Below are 26216 nucleotides of genomic sequence, written 5' to 3'. Positions count from 1 at the left end.
GAAAGCACGTACTTCTCTCTGTGTAGTTGGCACATTCATTTTCGCAATCGCTTGAATTCGTTCTGGGGTCAACCTTCTTCCCTCCTTCGATAAGAGATGACCTAAGTAGGTCACTTCTTGTCAACAATACTGCAACTTCGAAGGTGACACTTTGTGATGAAGGTCAGACAAATGTCGCAACAAAGAAAGAGTAGCTCCTTTACAAGTCTCCTCATCATCAGCAGCAATTAACAAATCATCGACATACTGAATAAGAGCAGCACCATCAGGTAAAACAATCGTATCAAGCTGTGTTTTCAAAGCCTGACTATAGATGGATGGACTTTCACAATAGCCTTGAGGAGCGCGCTTAAACCGGAAGCTTCGGCCTCCTAAAGAGAAACCAAAAACATCTCTACTCTCCTTGGCAATCAGGATACTGAAGAAAGCATTCTTCAGATCAATCACCGAAAACCAAGCAGCTGAAGCAGGAATCATAGTCAGCAAAGCAGTAATATCCGGAACTACAGAAAACTGTGGCACAACAATCGTGTTCACTTCTCGAAGATCAATCACAAACCTATACACAGGCGACTGAGAAGAATCAGTACGTTTCAGGACAGGCAAAAACCGGACTATTGCACACATTACCTCTCGTCTCTTCTATCACACCTTTCTCAATTAGATCATAGATGATCGCTAAAAGTGCTCTTTCACCATCACTAAAAATCCTATATTGGGGAATACGTGGCAATCTAGCATTCGCTTTCAGCGTCACAACGTATGGTGGAATCTCCAAAAGACCCACGTCATTAGGACCAGTTGCCCAAAGAGTATCAGGGATCAGGGAGAGAACCCAATTCCAATGGAAGCCGATCTTTAGACAATTACATCGGAGAGATCACTCTCTTACCCAATGTAAGATGTACTCCTGAAGGAGAACAATGTAATGTTGCATACAATCTCTTCAACAAATCCAATCCCAACAAATTCTCACCACAACCTGTTGTCAGAATGAGGGGTGCTTCCAATTCACAAGGTCCAACAGAAAGAGATAAAGGACTAGAAACTGGATTACGAACTGAGGCGCCAGAAAAACCTACCGAAACATTCGTCAATCCAGTCAAAGGTGCGCCAGGGAGTTTAGAGTGCTTGATAGAACTGTTCGCTGCACCAGTATCCAACAGAAAAGGCTCTGACACACCTAATGTAATCACTTCAACATAAGGTCCACTCTGATCTACTGGAACTGACACTACTCCCTCTCTTTGTCTATGGCTGTCCTAGCAATCATTACCGTCAGCATTCTCACTCTCAACATAGTAATCGTCAGCATAGTACTGAGTCGACTGACCAGACGCAACATTCTGTTGATCAAAGCAATTCAAAGAATTCTGTGGAGGAAAGGAACGTGTATTCTGGGGGAATACACCATGTCCTCTACCTCTAGGAGCTTGCTGAACAACTCGACCTCTCACACCAGACACACCATTCGTACGCTGTAGCAGAACTGGCCAACTACTCTTGAAGTGCCCTTCTTCTTTACAATATGCACACTGATTAGGGCCTACAGGAACACGCTGCTGAAAAGACTCGGACCTTTGTGAACCTCTCTGAATCTGCTGAGGTTGCTGAAACTCATGCTGATTATAACGAGGCGGATACGCCTGTTGCAAAAGAACCTTCGTCTTTAAATCTTTGCTCTTTTTCTCTGCTTTCTCTTTCTCATCCTCATCCCTATTCTCGTAATATTGTGCACTAGCCAATATCTGGGCCGACGAAGAAACAGCCCATGAACTCTCTGAATCCTTCAAATTATTACATAACTCGGGAAGTAAATTATGAACAAACTTATCTACAAACAACCTTTGGCCACCTTCCGTACTCATATCTTGACCACTGTGATCGATAAACGTATCTTCAAACCTAGTGAAGAAATCAGACACACTCTCATCTTTCTTCTGCTTGCATCATGCAGACAACTTATCCCAATTCACTCGCATAGCAGGTATTAACGTCTTCATATAATTAATAATCCTACCGGGGAGTTCCGCAACTAAAGCCTCAGGTTTAGCTCCACCACCTTGAAGACCATCTGCAGCTGTAATGTTAGCCCACGTGTCACTTAACTCTTGCGCATGATCCACATGATGAATCTTTCCTCACAAAGTTTGAGGAACCACATTACCAAACAACATGTCTATATCAGCTAAATTCATAATGCATGCGTCAGCTGTCTGTGACAACTCTTTGTAATACCCTGCAGGATTCTTGCGAGGGTCAGGTAGAGTCTGCTTAAGGGCCAAAACTTCAGCTCTCTTCCAAAGAACATGTACCCAAACACGCTGAAAATGAGCTTCTACAGCTGGAGGATTATTATTCGCACCAGCAGGTACTGCTTCTTTCCATACCGGAGGAACTTCTCTCATTGGATACTGTCTCATTTTCCTCCTAACAGAAGGATCAGGCTCAAACAACGACTGAGAAGGAAACATATTCCTAAACGTAAGTAGTGTTGCAACTGCTTTCTCAACATCAGAACCCACTATCGTCCCTTTCGCAAACTCGGACTTTACATTAAACAACTCCAATGGGGTCTGACTCAACTCACCATCTTCCCATTCCTCACGGAGGAAAGTACACATGATATCAAAGACATATCTCTGCTTCGGTGCTTCCCATTGACGGCAGACATCCATAACAGAATCCAAATCATATCTCAAAGAATTAGTAACCCATTTACGAGCCAAATGATCCAACACTGCCCGCTCTTCGGGACCAGGAAACTGGCTATGCAACTGTTTACGCGCTGAAACAGGGGTCACATTCAATGACCCAAAGAAAGGAGACAAAAGACCAGTAACAGTACTAATCATTCTCTGTCGAACAGAAGGAGAAGTTGTCAGAAGGACAGGAGACAAAGCAGACTGAGATTAAACAAACATAGGAGTAGAAGCAGAAGAAGTAGCAAGTACAGGAGAAAAAGTCGTAGGAGTTTGAAGCGGAACTGATAGCAAAGTCGGCGGCCCTAGAGAAGGCTGCACCAGAGGAGGAGGGACCAGCTGAAGAGGAGCTGGCGGCTGCGCAACAACAAGAGGCTGAACAGCTGGAGGTTGTGGAGGTGCCGTAGCACTCTGCACATAAGGGGGTGGTGAAATCAACAAATGTGGCATCAAAGGATCCTTTTCAGGGTCCTTCGTTGCACCTTGTAGAAGAGGTGACAAAGCTGGATAGCATTTATCGATGTCCATTTTATGTTGCCTATGCAACAATTCACTCGCTTCATCTTCTTCATTATCTTTAAACTGCCTAGCAGCTTGCATTATCGATATACGGTTCTCCCTTTTATCTCTTTTAGCTTGTTTAATCGCTTTCTGTTTGGCTTCCTTACGCCAGAGGCGGAAAGAGTCAAACATCGCCGGCCGGGCTTTCTTCTTAAATAGTTTAACTTCCAAATTATCTAAAATCTCTGTGTCATAACTACCATGTTGGGACCATTTTAAGACACCGTCTTTCCTAGTGTATCGGACCCATACTTCATTAAATGTAATAGGGCCCACGCCGTGTTTAGAATAGAGCTCATAAGTCTGAGTTCCAACCGGAGGTATCGGACACGAGTCCTCCAATCGGGAATCCGTGTTACAACTACAACAAAATATCTTTCCAAGTTTGCTAAGACCAGGCATCTTCGCTCACTAATCTAGCTTCAAACTTCAAGGGATTACCAATAACGATAGTCTCGCAAATATACGAGCCCCTCGGCTTTGGCACTTGCAAGTTCCAAATCAAAGATCCCGAAGGAAACCCAAAACTAAGGACTGGGAGCGACCCACTTATACTTAACTGAAGTATCGATCACGACACCAGAAGACCGTCTATCGTCTCGCCATACAAATCATCACGAAGGGTCCAAGACAGGGCGAGAGTCAGGGCAGCAGTCCTTCGTAGCCGTCGGAAAGCGGGAAGCCTAGCAGCAAAAACCTTCAGTCCACGTTTGACATGCAGGGGTCGATGAAGTGGAGGCCGTCTTCCAGAATTTCCTCACGAAGCTCCTCACGATCTTCAGGCTTGGACCGGTACCACTGAAGTCGCCCCACGTTGGGCGCCAACTGAAGAACCGGGTTTTAGAACCCAGTGGCGCCAGGGGCACGCCCAAAGTCTTCGGGTTCACCTGTCTTAGAATACAGAGACACGGGATACTTCTCGGTGACGTCAAAGATCAAATTTATTGGCTGCAACCAGGAACAAAAGTCTACGAAGTACAACACGGGTTGGTTCGTCAGAGACTGCTTAGTTTTCGTATTGCGAGACATAGTCTTTTATGCTAAGAAATCACATTCCGGACAAACACCCACTAGTTACAATATAGGTAACATTGCAAAAGGTATCACATGACGACAAACCCATTTTCAGTTGTCCAGCCCACCATCAATTACACGAGAAAGTCCAACATTCTTTCTCGAACAGGCCGGACAAACCCATAATAAAGGACCACAACCCAAACCATAAATAGGCCATAAAAGAAGGAACAGAAACAGATGAGAAGTAGGATAAGGGGTGTGTATGTGCATACCAAACTCAACAATGTCCTGTTCTTTGATCCTTAATCTCGATCAGCTACCGGGCAGGGACCTGGCTTAGCAAGGTTAGCTTCAGGCAACGGGGTCAGTTCACTCAGGTCATTCAGGAGTCAGTTAACATGTACCTGTACTAAAGACTCGTTCGGCCGTAGTCATCGGCCTATGTGAGGGCAACCACGAAATGGCTGCCATGCACATGGAACCCAAGGGTTCGGAACGAAATCCCTAAATACATAGTGAATCCATCGGTCTAACATGGCGAAATCACTCGTACTTGCCGCACTCACTGGTTACGGTTCGCTACTATCAAATTCGTAATGAAACCATGACCTTTATAAATCGGGTTCAGAATTCACGGAACCTCAAACTCCTGATCGACCGTGTCGGCAACACCGGCATCCAGGGCATGGCCCTAAAATGGATCATCTCCTTCCTTGACGGGCGCTCTCAGGCTGTGCGCCTAAATAATTTCTCGGCAAAAAAAAACAGCCTCACCTGTGGGGTTCCCCAGGGCTCGGCCCTCTCGCCCCTTCTTTTTAATTTATATATGCAACAACCCTGTCACTATCTTCAATTATGCTGACAACCTCCAGCTGGTTTTTAACATTGACTCCTCTGACACTTCCATCACTGACTTCCAAACCACCATGACCTTTATCAGTGAATGGATGTACCACAGTCAACTCAAACTCAACCCCGATAAAACCGAGCTGGTTTTAGTCGGAGGTTCCATCAACCCCTGGAATCCCAGCTTCTGGCGTCTTCATTAGGCTCCACTCCCAACCCAGTTAACTCTGTAAAGAGCCTCAGAGTAATCATCTGCAGCGACCTATCGCTTAAGCCCCAAATCAATGCAGTAGTTTCCTCCTGCTTTTTCCACCTCCACAGAATCCGCAAAATCTGCAGATTCCTTACTAAGGAAGCTCTCGTCCTTGTCATTATGGCTCTCATCACCTCCCGCATCGACTAAGCGAACGCCCTGTATGTCGGCATCCCGGCATACCAACTCCATCGCCTGCAACTCGTACAAAATCAGGCAGCTAGGCTCATCTTTCACCAACCCAGACACCAACACGTTAGTCCCCTAATGAAGAGCTTGCATTGGCTACCTGTAGCCAAACGCTGTCTCTTCAAACTTGGCTGCACCATCTTTAAAGCTCTCGCCGACCAATCCCCTGCCTTCATCTCTTCCCGGATTCAACGCTACACCCCGTACCGCGAGCTCCGTTCCTCCCATCTTCAGTTGCTCACCATTCCCACCTTCAGACGGAAAAAGCATGGAGGTCTGAGATTTTCTTTCTTAGCCCCCCGTTTCTGGAACTCCCTCCCTAACGAGCTAAGACTGGCCACATGCTACACCAAATTCAGAACTCTCCTAAAAACTCTTTTATTTTCTCAAGCATATCAATAAGTACCCTACGTCTCGGCTCCTCTTATCTCAGCGCCATGAAACCACCTGGTGTAAGTGCGCTTAAGAAATATTTTTAACATAACATAACAGCCTCCGGTGAGGTCTGAGCAGTCCCGCTGTGGGGGACTTACTTGTGGCAACAATAGGGCACTTGGCCCTCAACGACCCTCAACAGCCAAGGGGACTTCATCCCCCAACCAGTAGTGTGACAGGAGGCGCATTTGCAGAGAGATTGAGAAAATGGGCGGGCCTCAGACAAGGTCTGAGCAATCCCGCTGGCCACACGGCCTCTGTTAATCTTTCTTTAGCCACAGAAAGGTGGTGGCCCCCAGTGCTTTTAGTGCCCATAGAGGGGGGCCCCATGTGCCCCCTCCTTTTTATCAATAAAGTGAGGTGGTGGTCCCCGGGGCTCAATGAGTTGAAAGGAGAGAAGCCTGTGTCACCCCTCTTTTTTTAAAAAAAAAAATACCCGGTTCCTGGCCTAGCTGGTGGGTGTATTCAGAACAAGAGCTTGCTTTTAAAAAACATTTTGCCAGGGATTTGTGGCTCCGGTACTTTTTCAGGCAATTTATTTTTTCAAAAGTGATTTTATTTGCCCTGTTGAGGTCACATGGGGACCCCACCACCACACCCATGGGTCAGCATATTCCTAGACTGCCCTCTTTTCTTTTATTTAAATGTTTTTTGTGGGACTTGGCTGAAGCAGAGTCCCAAGATGGCTTCCAACACTTCCTGGTTGAAGTGTTGGCAGCCAGTCAGATCTCACCATGAGGTCTGTGCTTAGACTCCACCCAGATATCCTTATTTGCATTCCCTTAAATTTTTCAACAACTACTGAATGGATTTAAATTTTTCAACAACTACTGAATGGATTTACACCGAAATCTACCTTACTGCTAAATTTGGTGTAATGTCGTCCAGCGATTCGTGCTGTAGTCATGTTCAAAGCTCCTATGGGAAATAACATGAGAAATTTTATTCCCCCCCCCCCCCTCTTTTATCGGCCCCTGCTTCACTGATAATCCCGAAATGTTCCATGCACAGCAAGATGCACTATGGCACTTGTTTTGGCAAATTACGTGAAGGTTCATCAAACGGCGTCAAAGTTATAGGCGAGTCAATACACTCTTTTTCTATAGAAACATGGTCATAACTATAATTACTTACTGGCCAACGCCAGTAGGAAATATACATACATATATATAAATATGCCTAGAAAAAGGAGAGGTCCCAAACTGCTGTTTCCCCATTCCTTTTTTCCATAGAAACTTTAGACACAGTTACAGCCTAAACCACGTAACAGATGTACACCAAATTTGGCAGAAAGGTAGATCTTAGCCCAGAAAGAGTGCTTTTGTGTTTTGGTATAAATCCATTCAGTTGTTTTTGAACAATTAATGCTCAGGAAATATGTATATCTAGGGATCGCATCAGATCTCAAACTGAGATATGACTGGCCTCCTCCCCCTCAACCAGGAAGTGGTGGCAGCCATCTTAGGACTTGAGACTGAGTCAAAGTCCTACAAAAAGTTTTAAAAATACATAAAGAGGCAGGGTAGGGATATCCTGACCCCCTTGGCCTAGTGGTGGGGTCCCAGAGGAGGACCCCACCGAGGGCCAAAAAAGTTGGGAACCAGCTTGGGTCCAGGGGGGAAGAGGAATTTAGTTTTGGGGTTCTTATTCCTAGGGGGCCTGACATCATATTTAGGGGGAGGGAGCACATGACCCTCCCGGACTATTGCGGCCCTGAGGACCTTATATCCCGGGTCGATGTTATTTTCAGGTGGAGGGGGCACTCCGTACGCTTTCCAGGCCATTTGTGGCTTTGGGGAAACCATATCCCATGGCCGCACATCAATTTGAGGGGATGGGGGCACACTGTACCTCTTCAAGGGCCACATTTGGCCCCATTCCCTGAGGCCAAATGTATTTTTGAAGGCGTAGGCCCCCCATAGCCTGTAATGGCCATGTGGACCCCATTCCTGTGGGCCGCTAAACTTGAAAAGAGAGGTGGGCCACGCAGCCTGCCTCCCTGACCAATCTCCCATCCCCCGGGACCGACTCACTAGCTATGTCCCTGAGAGCCCAACCCCGGGACATAGCGATTTCGCTGCCTGCACTGGCATGGGCCAGAAAACCTCGGTTTGCACCTGCTTGGCGGAAGCATTTTAAAAACTCCAAAGTCTGCTCCCACCCTGCAGGAGCTTTGAAAATTCTACTGCTTGCTGGGAGCAGACTTTTGATCTGTATCCCTGCCCACACTGATGCAGGCAGAGAAACATATCATAATATTGTTCCCGCCCGGAGAGAGCAGCATTAGTAGCTGTTCCCTGCGGGCAGGACAAATGCTAGCTCCCACTGCATGTGGGGAGTCGGCTAGGGCGACAGTGCTACTCCGGGGCCTCCAGCAAGTATATGGTGGGTGTCCTGGGTGGGCACCAGGGCACCCACCTTTAAGAAATGCGGGCCCCGGGAGATGGGGTCCCTGGGACCAATAACGGTTTTGGGTGGGGGGGAGGGGTAAACGGCCCTGGGGAATGGGCTCCCGAGGGCCTAACAAGTCTCGGGTGATGGGTTCCCCAGAAAATAATGAAGCTCGGGGAGAGGGGGACACGTGCCCCCCTTTAAAATATATATCGGCTCTGGAGATTGGGTACTCTGGAACTAATGCGGCTTGGGGATGGGGGCCACGCAGCCCCCCTCCCCTTTAAAATATATATGACCTTGGGGATGGAGTCCCTTGGGACCGGTCGTGTGGCCAACCCTCTGTCACGCACCGCCGAAGGCTGTTTGCAGTGTGGGGTTTGGGCTTTATGGGAGAATTGGGCTTGTGGCCAACCCCCCACATTGCACGGCCCTTGCACAATGTGGGGTTAGATGCATGTGTAGAGTTGGCCGCAGGGCCTGGCCATAGGCCCTCCGGCCAAATCCCCGCTGTGCACGACTGAAGGCCCTGCGTAGTGTAAGGTTGGCTGCCTATTGAGGGTTAAGTGCTGTGCTATAAAATGTACAAAAATCCTTGTTCAATAACACATTGTCATTGGAGTCAAGGACCCTCCATATATCCACACATTGTAGGGATTCAGGGGCCCTCCTTATATCCTCCACCCTCTCCTGAGAGCATAGGTTAAGTTACCACAGACTCACCCATTTTCTAAGGTTGTCAGGTCCACATCTGTTACTGCATACCTAATGGCAGGCCTGCTTCATTTTTAAGTATCTTTTGTTTTAAGTAGATGTTAGAAACCCATTCTGCCTGTCATCTCAAATCTACAGTGCAAAAATCGAATCACTGACAAAATTTCGACCTCCAAAATATCGACCTACAGAAATATTGAGTCTAAAATATCGAGGGCAAGAATATCGACACCCTATCTACAACATGGTAAGTACAAAAATATCGAAAAAATAATATAGATGTTAAAAATATCGATGTTAAAAATATCGTTTTTTTCTTTTAAAATATAATTGTAAAATAAATTAAATAACACTAATAAATATAATATACATAGTTATAAGTATCTAATAATGTTTAAACTTAATAAATAATACATATATAATAATAATATATTAATTAAATATATACTGTAAATATATAATATATATGTTCTGAACAATATGTTGTAATAATTATTTTACTAACTTATAAATTATTAAAATATATTCTAATTTACTAAAACATTTACAAACATAAAACAATAACATAAATAAAATGTACAAAACATAAAAAATTAAATATACTTTTAATATTTTTACAATTAATTATATAAAATGTTGGATAGCGTAGGGGTAAAAATGACTATTCCCACTCCAGAGAGTGCAACTGTAGGGAAAGCTTTGGATAGCGTAGGAGTAAAAATTACTATTCCCACTCCAGAGAGTGCAAAAGTAGGGAAAGCATTGGATAGCCTAGGGGTAAAAATTACTATTCCCACTCCAGAGAGTGCAACAGTAGGGAAAGCGTTGGATAGCGTAGTGGTCAAAATTACTATTCCCACTCCAGAGAGTGCAACAGTAGGGAAAGCATTGGATAGTGTAGGGGTAAAAATTACTATTCCAACTCCAGAGAGTGCAACAGTAGGGAAAGCATTGGATAGCGAAGGAGTAAAAATTACTATTCCCACTCCAGAGAGTGCAACAGTAGGGAAAGCGTTGGATAGCATAGGGGTAAAAATTACTATTCCCACTCCAGAGAGTGCAACAGTAGGGAAAGCGTTGGATAGCATAGGGGTAACAATTACTATTCCCACTCCAGAGAGTACAACAGTAGGGAAAGTGTTGGATAGTGTAGGGGTAACAATTACTATTCCAACTCCAGAGAATGCAACAGTAGGGAAAATGTTTGATAGCGTAGGGGTTAAAATAACATACTTATAAATAAAATCTTTTTATTTAAATAATGATATAAAGTATTGAAAAAATTGAAACCATATACAATACCTATACATAATTATAAAAAACATGATTACCTAAATATATTTAAGCAAACATAAATATTTAAAAATACCATTTTTTTATATTTAATTACCAATTACTAATTATTTAACAATTATATTATTTACAAAACAATCATTTAAAAAAAATATTACTTTATTACATTTACATTACTTCCACCATATTCCCCTATAAACCCACTACCCACAACAGAACACATTTATCTATTTATGAATTACTTAAAATTATTTACCAATCAATTAAAATTAATTACCAATTAATTAAAAATAATTACCAATTATTTAAATTTAATTTATAATTCCTACTAATGAATAATTAATTATACATCATTAAATAACTTCCCACCCTATTCCCCTATAAACCCACAACCCGCTATAAAACATATTTATCAATTAATCAATTAATTAAAATGATTAACCAATTAATTAAATTTAATTATCAATTATTTATTATTAATTAATATTAACTACTAATTATTAATCAATTTAACATAGTTAAATTACTTCCCACCCTATTCCCCTATAAACCCACAACCCGCTATAAAACATATTGATCAATTAATCAATTAATTAAAATGATTAACCAATTAATTAAATTTAATTACCAATTATTTATAATTAATTAATATTAACTACTAATTATTAATCAATTTAACATAATTAAATTACTTCCCACCCTATTCCCCTATAAACCCACAACCCGCTCCGGTACTAAAACATATAAGTAACTTATAAATAAATGTATTAATATATATATATATAATACACATATAATAGTACTTATTTTAATTACTTAATTTTAATTACTTAAGTAAAACATATAACACATACATAATAAAAAAACAACAGAAATAATACAAATATCGATATTAGTGTAATCGAAATTAGTAACATCGATATATATGCTATCGATATTACTAACTTCGATATTACTTACATCAATATTAAGTATTTCGATATTACCTACCCTAGGGTCGATATTCTGGCCAACGATATTCTTGTCTTCGATATTCTGCACCTTTGATATTATTGACACAATATTTTGGTACATCGATATTTCTAACTCGATATTTTGACAGTGTACCGCAAAAATCACAATGGTTTTAACAGATAACGCATTCTCTCAGTCTCCCCATTTCATTATCATGACTGGGCCATAGGCAGTAATGTAAAACAGATTTCTATATATTTATACTCCCTCAGTGAAGTTGTGCATGAAATTTGAATAAAAGGTATCGGGCATGCTTCTTTTCAAATTGCATGCTTTTTGGTCAAGTGGGTCTGGCAAGGTTATATTCAGTGGTGGCCCCTCCGTCGCCCCACTGCTCTTAGAAAAAGAGAAAAATAAAACGATCTTAACGTCATTATCATTTTATTTTTCATTACTGCGGGGCTGGGTTAGGGTGGTTCGGGGCTGGAGGCTCATGGAGGATTAGTGGTTTGGGCACACTTAAGTGTGCATGATTGCTTGGCCAGCAGTCTTGGCCCGGCCATACATTCATATGCGCTTTGCATATTGCCCACCAGGCTGTGATGCACAGCCTGGAGGTGAATAAGCACAGGCTCCCTGTCCCAATCTGAGCGCTGTTCCACGACACTCCGACCAATCACAACGCTGCATTGCAGAGAAGAGAAGTGAATTGGAAACGAGGAGAGGCAGCGGAAAAGGTAAGTGTGATATTATTTTATATTTTTCAACCCCCATTCCCTAACAGCCGCCACTGGTTATAAATGGGGTGAACCAAACCAAAAAGAGTTTTTTGCAAGACGGACGGATTAATATGTGGGGGTAGTTCAGTACTGCTAGAAAAAATAATTCCGGTGGGCATCACTTCATATAAACCCAGATATCAGAAGTAATTGACCCCATAACGGGGAATAACACGTGGACCTGGATTTACTGTGTCCAAATCTGCACCTTGTCTCCCATTCTGCCCACAAATAAATGTACCTCTACAACCCGCTCGGAGCAGATGGAATTGGAAGTAGAGGGATTGTTGTGGGTCAGGAAGTGGTGGGAAAGGAGAGCGGCCGGGCATCTGTAGGCTGGCAGGAGGAATGTTCTGTGCTCCCTCATTTCAAGGAAGTGGGTAGTATGGGACCCAGCGGCTGGGGCTAGGCTGCTCGTCTGAGGCTGGTAAAATCATGCCTGGGTGTTCTGCTACCGGTAAATCCGGTTCTGGTAACACCTATCTGCTTAAAATTAGGCAGGAATACTTTTCTACCAAACTTATAGTTGGGGCCTAAGCCTCATAGGAATTGTAGCTGGTTGCTACACCAAAAATTGGTTAACATAATTCAGTCAAAGTTGGCTTAAAAGCAAAATGATTCATATTTTGTTTTAATTTGCTTTCTTGAAATGGTTTGAAAACTGTTTAGCAATCTATACAATTAAGATATACAAAAAAGAAACACTTTGCATCCCAATCAATGTGCCTGTGTTCAAAAACTGCAAAACCACAACACAGAATAAAGTAACGCAACACAATATAACACAACACAGCACAATACAATACAACACACCAAATGCACATGACATCACAATACAAACAACACATCACAACACCACAGCGCAACTACCCAGAAATACTGCTACAATACAATAGAACACAACAAAAACAAGGCACCAAACAAAATATCATCACCACTGAGCCCAACTTTAACATGATATCATAACGCAAGATAACAAAATACCACAGGAACAATGGAAGACCACACAGATACAACAGTACAGCAATACAATAGCACAACAAAACAGCACACCAACTCAACATTAAAGCACCACACTATAGCACAACCCAATGCCATAACTACACAAGATCACAAAAATAACACAACAGAGCATCACAAAACAGAACAAGCCCTCAACAACCAACAATACAACTACTCCATCCGCCAACATATACTGACTTATATGATTGGACATTTTCACTTCAAATCTCTGGTATACTTATTGTCACTATTTAACAGGGAAGTATGTACATTTTGAGATTGCCAATGAAATATGCATTTTTCAGGTACATAGTATAACTCTATGGACCTCGTGGGAGTTCAACATACCCATATAGTTGTTGAGGTCACCATGCCCATGTAGTTGTCGGCTTATGCAGGCAAGTTATAAAACATTACTGGTGGCATCACAAAAGATCATCTCCACTGGCACTGTGAACGACATCAATAAAGCTGCTGAGGAAGCATGGTGCTGAATGCGGTAATAGGTCAAAGTTCAGGCCCTGTGTCCGGACCCTCCGTTCATATTGAATGGGAGGGTCCGTGCCACCCGGGTGTTAGGTTCTCTTAGCTGGGGGACTGGGGGTAGGGTGCCTCCGAGGGCTATGATTTTCTTATCAAGCCCACTGGCCACAGCCAAAAGCAGTATGCAACCGGTGCTGAAGCCACGGGTGCATGGTGTGACAAATGGTATCATCCTGAGCTCAGAATCTAATGTGCTTGGTCAAGGAGCGTGCATAACAAGTTCTTAGACGTTAATGGGCACAGGTTATGGCCTAAATTATCACACTATTCACAAATCATACTGTATATGGCCAACACTATGGGTTGTGAGGCACGGGACAGGGTGGAAGGTCTAGCTGAATGCCAACCTAGGGCGTGGAAAATGAATCCTGGGGCTATGGCGTGAGATACACAGAGTGGCACAAAGTCCCAGAGTGGCTACTGTGCTGATGGATTGTGGTGTTACAAGACTAGGAATAGAGCAATCTTGGGTCACGCAATAGGACAGAGAGTATGGTTCAAGGTCACTCCCTGTGTTTAAGGCCTGCTGTGCATTGGCAACGTTTGCGCATAGAGGGTTCTGTGGTCACGGTATAGCAAAAGCCATGTCCTGCACCAAAGCACTCATTGTACATCCCATGGCCATGTGTTGCCAGTTTTGGGGGCACTAGACAGAGCCCAGAGTATGGCAGAAGACCACCCCTTCATCTGTAGCTTTTGTATTAGGCCAAAGGCCAAGCACATTGGGTTCTGAGAGCACAGGGACTAGTTGCAGGGCAGGAAATGGGGTGGAGGCCGTTTCCTGTAACTGGAATTCTGTCTGCATGACAGAAGGCCCTGTGCAGTGGATTCCAGGGATGCCGATTATGGGCTCAGTTGTTCACCATAGGTCACACACTGCGCCCACAAACCTACTGTGCACGGCCAAAGTCAATAAGTCAAAGTCAATCATTAGAAATTAAATAAAAACATGTGTTCTTTACTCAGACAAGAAAATTATGCATTTTTTTTAAATAAGAAATCATAGAAATTCTTCTAAAATATATGTTACTGTAACAACCCAACACTTAAAAAAACAGTGAAATTTGCCAGTTACTGTGATCTACACAGTCATAAACACCCCTGCTCTGCTTTTGCCCTCACAATCGATGTCACAGATGACATACAAAGTGACATCAAAGACATACTTGATGAGTTCATATTATCACATCACCATTCACGTAACTGATGACATCACTGAAGACATAGGGCAGAGGTGCTGAGCGCAGGCCTGACCACCTGTCCACAGAGTCTTCTGGGCGTAGTTAAGAACAGACCCCAGATGGGCTCTGAAGAAATATTTTCTAACTACAGGGCATTATTGAAGGCAGGCCCAGCATCAGAGAACAATGGGCACAAATAAAGACCACTCCCAGTGGGCTCCTGGTGTAGGATATTCAGAGCAGGGCCTGACTGAAAGACAGACACTACACACTGAGACCACTGGATATGGTTGAAAACCATGTGTAATGGATCTTGGAAGCAGGCGTGCTTTAAGGCTTAAGTGTAGAACCAGGACCTGAAGGAAGGCCAGATTATCCCGGGCACAGACAAAGTCTGTGCATGGTGAACTGTTAGGATAGGGATGTTGGGCTTGGCCTGGCCAGAACCAAAATGCTTTCAGAGCACAGATCAGTCAATGCCAGCACCATAGCCTAGGCCAAGTCTTAAACACAGATTGAACCCTGTGATCTCTGGGGAGAAGTGTCCTTGAAAAATATCAGTCCTGACAATGGCAGTGTGATGACTTCACCAGTGGTATCACTGAAGAATTCAATGATGTTACCATGTGTGGTGTATTGGTGGGGGGTGTTATGGTTGCTTAGCTCAACTTAAATTGCAAATGTTAGTGATTTTAGGTTATAAACCGTAACATCTCTTTGCACGAATGATATGTATGTCCCCAAGCTAGTGTGAAAGTGCTTGCTGGACAGAACTTGTTTTTGTTGATTTTTAGGTGCCCTTGAGTTGGTGCATACTAAAACCATTTCATATCAAAAACTCTTGGAGCTTCTTGAAAGTTTAAAGATCCCTTTTTTCATCATTAAATTCTGTGTCTTTGTGGTTTTCTTTCATTTTTTTAAAAATGAAACCTGGTAAATTAACCTAATCATCACACGGCTACTTTTCAATGTATTTATTCTAAACGTTTATATAAAAAAGATTATTTGCGTTCATTTTAGATCCATGTATGTTTGGCTCTGTATTAACGTATTTTATTGAGGTTAGTCCGTCTATCTTTTGGGGCGTACATGCCTGTTTTTGCATCTTTCCTGAGAACTCACTATCTATAAACGAGAACTAGAATAACAAGTGTAGTAAAAGATTTTTTTTGTCAGCGTGATGCAGCAACTGATAGGTAGCTCAGAATTAAAGCTTGTCTTATGTTTTTTAGCTCTCCACTCTTCGTTTTGCTACCAGAATGAAGTGTATCCCCACGGAGTCTGTTGCCGTTGAACATTTTGACCCAGAGGTAATGATCTTTTTGCACTTTGTTGTGTTAGTATAACCTTTGTTTATCATGGAACAATCAAGACATATGACCTTTGCAAAATAATGTCATGCAGGAGGCATACCTTTTCTGAAACCTTTTCATGTTGCATATTCCGGCAAAATATGTGGCGAAGATTAAAATGTACTTTTCTTGTGTTGGATCTTTGACAGATTCAGTAGCTTTTGAATATTTCACCTAATGCCAAACAAGAACCTTGGTTCGTTTCTTGACAGTATGGGATGAGTCTCAGATTCTATGCATGTGAAGCTATTATATATGTACCTACTTACATACGTAAATAACGTTATTATGTATCCCAGTGGTGTTGGGTGTTTATAGAATATAGTGAGAATTATTTGGAGCCCTAATGGTGTTGCGGAGAAAAAAGTGACAGTCGTATCAATTCACAGGATGGAAAAAAAACACACAAAAAAGTGCTCAGAGAAAGGAGCAAATTGAGCAAATAAAATATGCAAGATCAATGAAAAACGCTATTGGCTACAAAGATGCACCGTAAAGTGTAGTAACAGTTGTAATTGAATTGCATATGTAGAAAGGAAAGTATCCCAAAAGTGGTATGGATTGTAAACGATTGCATAAGAAGTCGATCCAAACAGCAGGAGCTGCATAGTGGCTGCTTTAGGCTGTTGAAAGAGCTCTCGTCCTTGGAGTATGAATGGTCCATGTTCTGAGAGCACATCTACAACATATATGGAAATGCACCTAGTGAGTTTGGTAAATGTTCCAGTTGCATTTAAGCTCTAATGGTGGACCGCAACCAGAATTCCGTGGTACAAAACCTATACACCGCAAATATTTGTTAATAGTGTCTCGTAGAAACATGCACAGTGCTTCTTGATTTTTATCAGACCCAGAGAGATAAGTGATAGAATAAAGGGAACTGGAGAGAGGAAGACTGATAGTCTGTCTTCCAAATGCAGTGGATCTTTAACTCCTGAATACCCTACATTGTGGAGGGGCTAACCCGTTTATGGCAAGAGCACAGAGACTCGCAGGCTCAGCAAATTAGGCAACACAAGGTGAGATCATGAGCATTCACATTTTCAGCTATGCCAAACTAGTCTAAATCAGTGCTAGGTCCACACCAGCAACACCCAGTGGAGGGCCCCTCCTAGAACTCCAGCTCAAGGACCTACAAAAGTGAGGTACCCTCCTCATAAATTCCGGAATCAAAATTACAAACCTGGTTGGATGAGTCGTTTATGTGAAGGAGAATGTTGGTACACACTGTGACTTAGCATGAGCTCAGTGACCTGCTGGCTACACGCTGAGCATTTATAAACATGAGCGGCATTGCATTAAACAAGTGAAAGCAGATGCTATATTACTAAATAGCACTATAATCTTGTACGGTACCAGGTTGGGGCGGTAAGGGAAATCACTTTTAGAACAAGTCTGCAAAAGATAATTAGGAAATAACCAGAATTTTGTAAACAAAAGGCAGAAATGCTTGATCTAGTGAGATAGGAGGTAGTAACATATCAGTAAATATCTGTGGACAAATGGAAAGGAATTATTACAACAATAACTTGGATGCTTGTTTACACTGATTACTTAATTATATTCCACCTGATGGGAATAGGTTAGTCATTAATATTACTCATTATTCTATCAAGAGGTATTAAACAGGCTAGAATGACCTCCTCCAGTACTAATCATATTGAAGTTTAATCATTATAATCCAATTTCTTGCTGTTTACTTTAAAACTTTAAGCGGGATTAGGATCCAGAAAAAAATGTAAAAACAACCACTCTTCTGCTGAGATTTAAATGTTGTACTCTTGGCCTAAATAATATGCTTCCTAATTTATTATAGCCCCATACCTTATAATTTCAGTATACTACCGCAAAATAAATAAGAGAATCATACAGATTCCATAATTGGTTTAAGTCGTTTCTGATAGACTGACAAGCGGTCGTGGCTTTCTCCTCTCTTACATCTGAACCCAAAATGGTAAACTGTGATATTCCAGCAGGGTCAATGGTATTGCCCCATTTGTTTATGCATACACGAGGCACCGTGGCAAGCTTCTTCATTTGGAATGGAGCCATTTCTACATGTTTGCGAACAATATGCAACCATGCTTTTGGTGCTCCCATTGTCCTTTGGGGAAAGCATCTCAGTACCCAGCGACACTAGGAATTTGTTTAAAAATGGTCTCACAGTGGATGTCAGCTAATATTTTAAGGCCAATCCTACCAAAACCTAGCTATTGCTAAATGATTATCATACTCCATAGTTAAATAATGTATGTTGGTCACAGCAACTTGGCTTTACACCACTCACCGTAACAAAAGGACATAAACTTGGATTTTACCTTGATTTCAGTCTTCCATTGTTATATGTTATGTGATATAATTTATAAAGCACAAAACCACACAAAGGTTATACGAGTGTTGTGGAAAAAAACAGAACTAGGTAAAATGACAAGCGAAGAGTGGACTTTCACTTACAAAGATAATAGGTAGGTTTTAGCACATTTTAGAACATAATGATGAGTGAGTGTTCGTGGACTCTCAGGAAATACACTCCAAAGTTTAGTCTCTAAGAATTAAAAAGAGTGACTTCCAGTTTGAGTGAAGTATACATGCGGAACAGTCACTAATTGTGTTGACCTATGTGTGGGCTCTCATAATGGTTCATGATGGTTATGTAGAGAGAGGACTTGGATCGCAGGTATATCCGGACGGACTTCTAACGAGAATGGTAGACGAAGCAGAGGGATTTAAATATGGGCCTATCAAGGGAGCATGAGAAGAAGACAGACAGCTGCATATTGAATTCTTTGAAGGCTGTAAAGCAAACAAAGTAAGAGATTAAGATCGATTGAGTAGCATTAGGCGAGAAAGAATCATAGCCTACTCTACTGGGTGTCAAAACTAGTGACTTGAAAAATGAATTAACTGCTGAAACTGGAGCTGAGGCAGTGCGAGATTCCACTAGCCACCAAACAGAGGAAGATACTGATGGACATTTGCCCGCTACAAGCACCTCAGTATTTGATTTGAATGATTTTTCACTTATCCAGAAGACAGTTGCTTTGAGACAGTTTTCATAAAGTGTGCGAGCCCCCAAGAGATTGACCATCCAGTCACAGAAGAATCTGTATATTATAGGCCTATACATTTGCAATAAGCTGGTTACCTGTTCCAAGAAACTGTACATTAATTGTGCCTTTCTGGTTCTTCTGCAGTACTCCATATCCTAAAAGTACATGCTATGATGCCTAGTATTCCCCTAGTCACTGTGACTTCCATGTATCTTCCTTCCTGACGGTCTATATTTTTTTCAGATGTGAAGTCAATATTATGTTTTATGGTGACCACCCTACTTTCCTTATATGCCCTCCCTGAATCCCATATTTTGTTCTCTGTTTTCTAGAATTTTGAACCAGATTTTCCCTTGGTGTTGCTCTCTGCTTAATGGTGGCTCAGTTCTTCCTGTCTAGTTAGATTTCTTGCTTGTTCATTATTGCGCTAATATCTTTGCATGTATGTGATATGTTCCTTTAGAGCGCCTGAGCATGTCAGATTGTTCCCCACCAATATATGCCTGTTCACCTTTGCCCATCTCTTCTTGTTGGTTTGGTGCTAGACATGCATCTCTTTAAAGTATTTTCATTCTTATTTGTAGTATATTCATACTTTTACTGTGCTTCCATCGTTTTTCTAATTTTCAGTATCTGATGAGCTAGGGCCTATTAATACGGCTCACCCTCTGTGTTCTCTTTACTTCTGTTTAATATGACACATTTGACAATTTAGTAAGTTAGTTGTAATGGTTAACAAGAACTTCTGCAAAGATTTCAAATCTAAAAATGCAAGATTTAAGGGGATATTTTCCCACTTACACATCAACAAAATTTCTAATTAAATGAATGTATCTGTGCCACAGGCTACAAATGTATTTTAAGGAGCCACAGGTGGCAACAACTTTATTTTTCTAACTGTTTATGGGAACGTTCTACAAACTTCAGATTTGGAACTTGTTGAGGAGTGTCAATGGAACTATAGTATTGTGATTAGCTATAGGCATTGCCTCACTGTACAGAATTTCATATTGTTTTCCTGCAGTTTAGCAATAGTGTTAGTAAATGGATAATTTAATCCATGGCTGTGCTACATGGGTCTAATACCTAATTGTCATCATTAATGCCTGTTGGTCCTTGGGGCTAGAGCAGCTAAATGCCTGGCTGCCACTGCCGGAAGAGCTGTAAGCAGCAGGTCATATCTCCCTACCAAATGAAGCCATAACACTTGGTTTTATTGTGTACAAAGGGCATATTAAGCCACAACGTTGGTGGGGCACATGGGACCATGAGGGTTTGGGATATTCTTGGGAAGCAGATTTGAAGCAGTCTCTGGAGAGGAACAGAGAGAGACAAAAGTGGGCCATGTAGCTGACATTTTGTTTGGGTGTAGAAATGACTCTGAGATATCTGTTTCTTTAAAGTACATTTTTGAAAGAGGAACTGAGACCTTGTATCTACACACTTTTGTCTGAAATTTAGGAGACCACTAGAGTAGGAGTTAGAGAAGTTTCTTAAAGATGGTGCCAAGTGCTGAGCGTACATGAAAAAGTGCAACGTGTGTAGCTTCGTTTTATGGACTTATCCCCATTGGAGTTTTTACCTTGTTAGGGGATGTGAAAAAGAAGTATTCAAGCAGGTGGAGCCTGATCTGTCTACAGCTTCCAGCTTGCTCCCCTAAAGATTTTAGACCTCCAAATATATTTTTAGTTCCAAGTAGAACTTCTTTCAGGAAAAAAACACTGATTCCTGTCTAACTTCTCCATTGCCAGTTGGCTGCTATGGTTCATAGTCCCTATCTTCTCTAACGTTTGACTAAGGTCAACTAATATGTTGTATCCCACTGCGCTCCATCATTAGCCAGTCACATAAGAAGCCGAGGTCCCAGTCTAGTCCAGCCATTTGAATAACATTGACTTGTGAGTTCATATTGATCCTTAAGAAAAGATGTTTGCTTTTTATTAACTCCAGATCCATACATCCCATTTTGTTTTCATTTTTGAGTCATGGTACTCATTCATTTTCTTTCTTTTTTAAATCAATTGGTTTGGAAATGTTAACTATCATAACTATAGTGCTGTTTTGATATTACTGCACATGAATCGCATGCATTTTTCTTTGAGGAAGGTGTTGATGCTTTTGATACATTACTAAAGTTGAACCAGGCATTTCACACAGAAATCAGTTTATCTACTAATAATCAGAATGCTTTTCCTTTATGGGAGCTCAGCCCCAGCTCATATTAATACCGTGGCCTCTTTTGCCAATGGATTAACTATCTGTTTCCCTACAATATTATGTGTTTTCTCTGCCTGCTAGACAAGGATGGTTACCTTGTGCTCTTGGTCTCTCTTATAAGTTGACATGGAGAAAACACTGTGGAAATATACGTGTCAGTTTGTCACTATCAAGCTGGACATGACATCTTAAACTGTCTACAATAAGAGGAAAAACTAAACAAGTTCTGTTTGTTTATATAATGGTTTTGGAAAATGATGGATGGCATGTGTGTTAGTGATCCATATCAAAACTCCAAAAAGTGTATTTTCTAGATTTTTATAGAGTTAGTGGTGGTTAAGATGCTTAATCACTTTTTCAGATGGTGAATTGTTCTTTGAAGGAAGAAACTAATCTAGTATTGTGTAGGGGTACACCACAACATATGTGCACAAGTATATCAAACATATTTGAAACGGGGGCGTGGCCAAGATGGCGACGGAGTAAGACGTGCCTGCGAGCTCCTCCGGCACCCCGAGCCCTTCATAGCTTTGTTTAGCGGTATCAGGGCGATTTAAGCCCCGGCTTTGATTCTCCTTGGTCTCCTGAGGCGCCCTGCATTGGTTTGTCCCTTCTCCCGTCGAGCTACGACACGGGACAGCGGACTTGGCCGAGGTGTTACTTTGCTGACGCACTTGCTCCGGAGCGGCCTACGGGGCTTTGTCTGGGCGGCTTCGACTCTTTGCGAGAGGGGACTCGAGACTTTGGCTGGCGACCGAGTGAAGCTCTTCTGTACGTGTCCCCTACATTGGCGCTGTGACGAGCCCGCCTGTGGTTCCAGTGGCCCAACTGGCAATTATCGCCGTACAGAGGTGGCAAGGAGGCGCCGTCCTGTCTGGGGCCTTGCTGGACAGCGTCATCGGCGGACGATCGGAGAAGTGGTGCCATCTTGCCTCCTATCTTCGGCATTGGGACGTCGCACCATGTCGACGAGGAATCGCCTGAATAAACCGGGGAAGGAGGGTCCCGGGAAGGGGGCGTCTGGTTTGCCCCCAGGCCCTAGCAAGTCGCCGACTAAAGACGACGCTGACGGCCCGGTCACGAAGGCCTTCCTGATCGAGCTTTTTTCCTCCATCAAGGAGGATATCACGGAACTGAAAGCGCAACTGGCCTCCGACCTCCGTGAAGTCCGTCGTGATGTAGACGGCATTGGCGAGCGTGTAGCTACCCTGGAGGACCATGACTTGGGCCTTAGTGGGGATGTCCATCAGCTACAGCAGGACCTGCTCCAGCTTCGTGAGCAGAATCTGGATCTTCAGACCCACTGCGAGGATCTGGAAAACAGGTCCCGTCGCAATAACATTCGAATTAGAGCGGTGCCCTCAGATGGAGACGGTGGAAATCTGCGGGAATATGTGGAGGCTCTCTTTCTACACATCTTGGCGGAGGACGATCGCGATGAAGTGAAGCTGGACAGGGTACAATGGGTGGGCCTGCCGCGTGGCGCGCGCTCGCCGCTCCCGACATCTTGGTTTGTGTCCATGACTTTCAGCTGAAGGAGATGATCCTGCGGAAGGCGAGGCACACTAACAATTTGCTTTTTCGCGGACACAGCCCCCAACTTTTTCAGGACCTGGCGGCCACCACCCTGCAGAAGCGACGGGACTTTCGCCCAGTCACGGCTTTCCTGAGGGAACACGGGGTGTCCTACTCCTGGGGTCACCCCTTTCGGCTGATCTTCCGATGGCAAAATAGACTGGTGCAAGTGCGGACTGTGGCGGCCGCCAGGGACTTTCTGGGAATGGAGGAAACATCTGCTTCGGCGGACGCTACTGCCTCACAGAGAAGACGTCGCCGCTCCCGATCCCCGCCTTGGCAGAGAGCGGGCCGACAGCGCACAGCGGAGGGGCCTTCCCCGTCAGCGAGCCAGAATGAAAGGGGAGATGCTTTGGCCTCGGTGGCCCAGGTGACTGAATCGAGCCGAGTGGACAGCTCCTCGGCGGCTTAGGCCCCATCATCAGCGGCCAGTGGGAGCCGGAGGGCTCTACCACCTCAGGTACTCTGTGGGACTTTTCTCCAATGGAGGGTCACCCCGGCCCTGGAATCGGGGGGGGCATTACCTGGGTCTTCTACCCCCGACCCTTACGGTCATGTCTGACTTTCATTGTTCTTTTTCTACTTTTCGGTTTCCTTTTTCTATGGTTTGTTTTTGAGACTCCTGAGGGCTCCGGTGGGCTTGTTGGGGATGGACCCCGGTGGTGGTGGATTGGGACCTGGTGTGGCTGTGGTGTGTCCGGTGTGTCTTTAGAGTTGGGCTGCATTAATGGAAGCGCTGGGTGTGGAGGTTGGTCTCGATGCTGCCTGTTACGATAGGCTCTTGGAACGTTAAAGGCCTTAACTCGCCTCAGAAGCGTCAAAAGATTTGGAAATATATTCTAGATCACCAACTGGATGTGGTGGGCCTGCAGGAGACTCATTTGGCTCGTAAGGATGAATCCAGGCTCAAGCACAGGCAGTATCCCTGATTTATAAATCATCTGCTACTACTAAGCACCGTGGGGTGGCACTTTTGTTCCGATCTGCCCTTCAGTTTCAACCTGTGGGGGTGCGGGGGGACAAAGAAGGGAGGTGGTTGATGGTGAAGGGGATGCTCATGGGTAAACTTTGCACATGGGTGGTGGTCTATGCTCCAAATACGGGGCAGCATGGGTTCCTTGAGACTCTCTTGAATGTGATTGGGGACTTTGGGGAGGGAGCGTTGATTGTGCTGGGGGATTTCAACTTGGTTTGGGATAAAGATTTTGATTGTTCGCATCAACAGAGAACTGAGACGGGTCTCTTTTCCCCGGAGCTGCGTGATACTTTGTTAAGTCTGGGCCTTATTGATAGCTGGCGCTCCCTCCACCCCCGCACTAGGGACTACACGTTCTATTCACATGTTCACCACACATACTCCCGTCTCGACCATATTTTTGTGCATCAATCTTTACAGGGTGACCTGCGTGATAGCAAAATGTTTCCACTTTCAGTTTCGGATCATAGCCTTTTGGCGACATGCTTGAACTGGGCCCCTGATTCGTCCCCTCATCGCAAATGGTATTTCCCGGCATCCCTCACGCGAGATGAGGAATCCTGCAAGAAGCTTCGGGCGGCCATTAGGGAGTTCTTTGAGCTGAATCCGACTGGCGACACCTCGATCTTTACCCAATGGGACGCCTTCAAGGCGTCGACACGTGGTACATGCATTGCTCTGAACTCCGCCCTGAATATGCTTCGGCGGGAAGAAAGGGAGGCGCTGGAGGCGGAACTGACCGCGTTGGAAACTGCACATAAGCAGAATCCTTCTAGAAGGACGCTTCGCCCTCTAGCGGCGGTGCGAGGGAAGCTCAGGGCACATTATAATAACCGAGCAGAATATACTCTACTACGCTTACGGCGCCTCTCCTACGCTCAGGGCAACAAGGTGGGGAAGCACTTAGCACGGCAGCTCCGTGATAAACGTGAGAGAGAATATGTGGGTGGTATTCGGAACCCCTTCGGGGTAGTGGAACACAAGGACGCGGATAAGGCAGCGCTCTTTGGTGACTTCTATGCTGCTCTGTACTCGGCGGATCGCTTGGTGCCGTCCGCTCAACGAGCATATCTGGAGAACCTAGCGCTACCGCAGGTCTCCAAGGAGTGGAATGACCTTCTCGAGGCCCCGATTACTAGGGAGGAGGTACTCTCTGCCATTCGGTCTCTCAAGCCGCATAAAGCACCGGGCCCGGACAGCTATACAGCCTCCTTTTATCAGACGTTCTCGTCCGAGTTGGGGGACCGTTTGGTGCTCCTCTTCAACACCATGAGAGATGAGGGCCACACCTCGGGTTCTATGGCGGAGGCTATGATTTCGATAATTCCCAAGACGGGGAAAGACCCCTCCAGGTGTGAATCCTATCGACCAATTGCCCTCCTGAATATTGATGCTAAGTTGTATTCTTCTATCTTTGCCGCTCGACTTAAGGACCTTATGCCCGCTCTCATTCATCCGGATCAATCGGGCTTTATAAAGGGTCGTCAGACCCACGATAATACTAGACGCCTAGTTCACCTGATTGAGAAGGTCGAACGCTTTCGGATCCCAGCTGTTCTGCTCGGCCTTGATGCCGAAAAGGCTTTCGACCGGGTGGACTGGAACTTCCTCTTTAGCACTCTACAGGCATTTGGCTTTTCCCCCACGTTTATAACTATGCTTCGGGCCAACTATCACGACCCGCGCTCGAGGGTCATGGTGAACGGCCATGTCTCTCCATTTTTTGCTCATTCTCGAGGCACGAGGCAGGGCTGCCCCCTATCCCCCTTACTTTTCGCACTTAGCATAGAGCCTCTTGCTATTAGGGTTCGTGAGGATCCGGATATTGTGGGCCTCCCCTTTTCCGGGGAACAGCATAAAATCTCTTTGTTTGCTGACGATGTCCTCCTGTCGCTAGCTGACCCCGGGACCTCCCTCCCACGGATACAGGACGTGCTGTCCCAATTCGAAGCGGTGGCGGGGTTTCGTGTGAACCCCGGCAAATCATACATACTTAATCTCACGCTTCTGCCCTCTGAAGTAGAGCGCATCCGACCGCTCACTCCCCTGGCCTGGGCGGGCTCCTCCATTCAATATCTTGGGGTCCAGCTGACCTCTTCCGTCGCCACCCTATATGCAGCTAACTTCCCTCCTCTGCTGTCTCAGATACAGGCTGAGCTGACTCGCTGGAAGCCTATGTTTATTTC

The 26216-nt window shown here is 44.0% G+C and overlaps 1 protein-coding gene across 1 annotated transcript in view; it reads left to right on the top strand.

The window, feature by feature from the left end:
• The window catches only part of KIF9 (kinesin family member 9), an 818529-nt gene that overhangs the window by 217547 nt on the left and 574766 nt on the right, over window positions 1-26216 (top strand). Inside the window, exon 10 of the mRNA XM_086941121.1 lies at window positions 16093-16170. Coding sequence (XP_086797247.1) covers window positions 16093-16170 — 78 coding nt within the window. The remainder of the gene's footprint in view (window positions 1-16092; window positions 16171-26216) is intronic.

Source organism: Lissotriton vulgaris, chromosome 10, assembly GCF_964263255.1.
Source record: "Lissotriton vulgaris chromosome 10, aLisVul1.2, whole genome shotgun sequence".
In the NCBI taxonomy this organism is placed as follows: Eukaryota; Metazoa; Chordata; class Amphibia; order Caudata; family Salamandridae; genus Lissotriton; species Lissotriton vulgaris.
The sequence above is the reverse complement of the archived record's forward strand: the minus strand, read 5'-3'. Positions and strand labels throughout refer to the sequence as shown.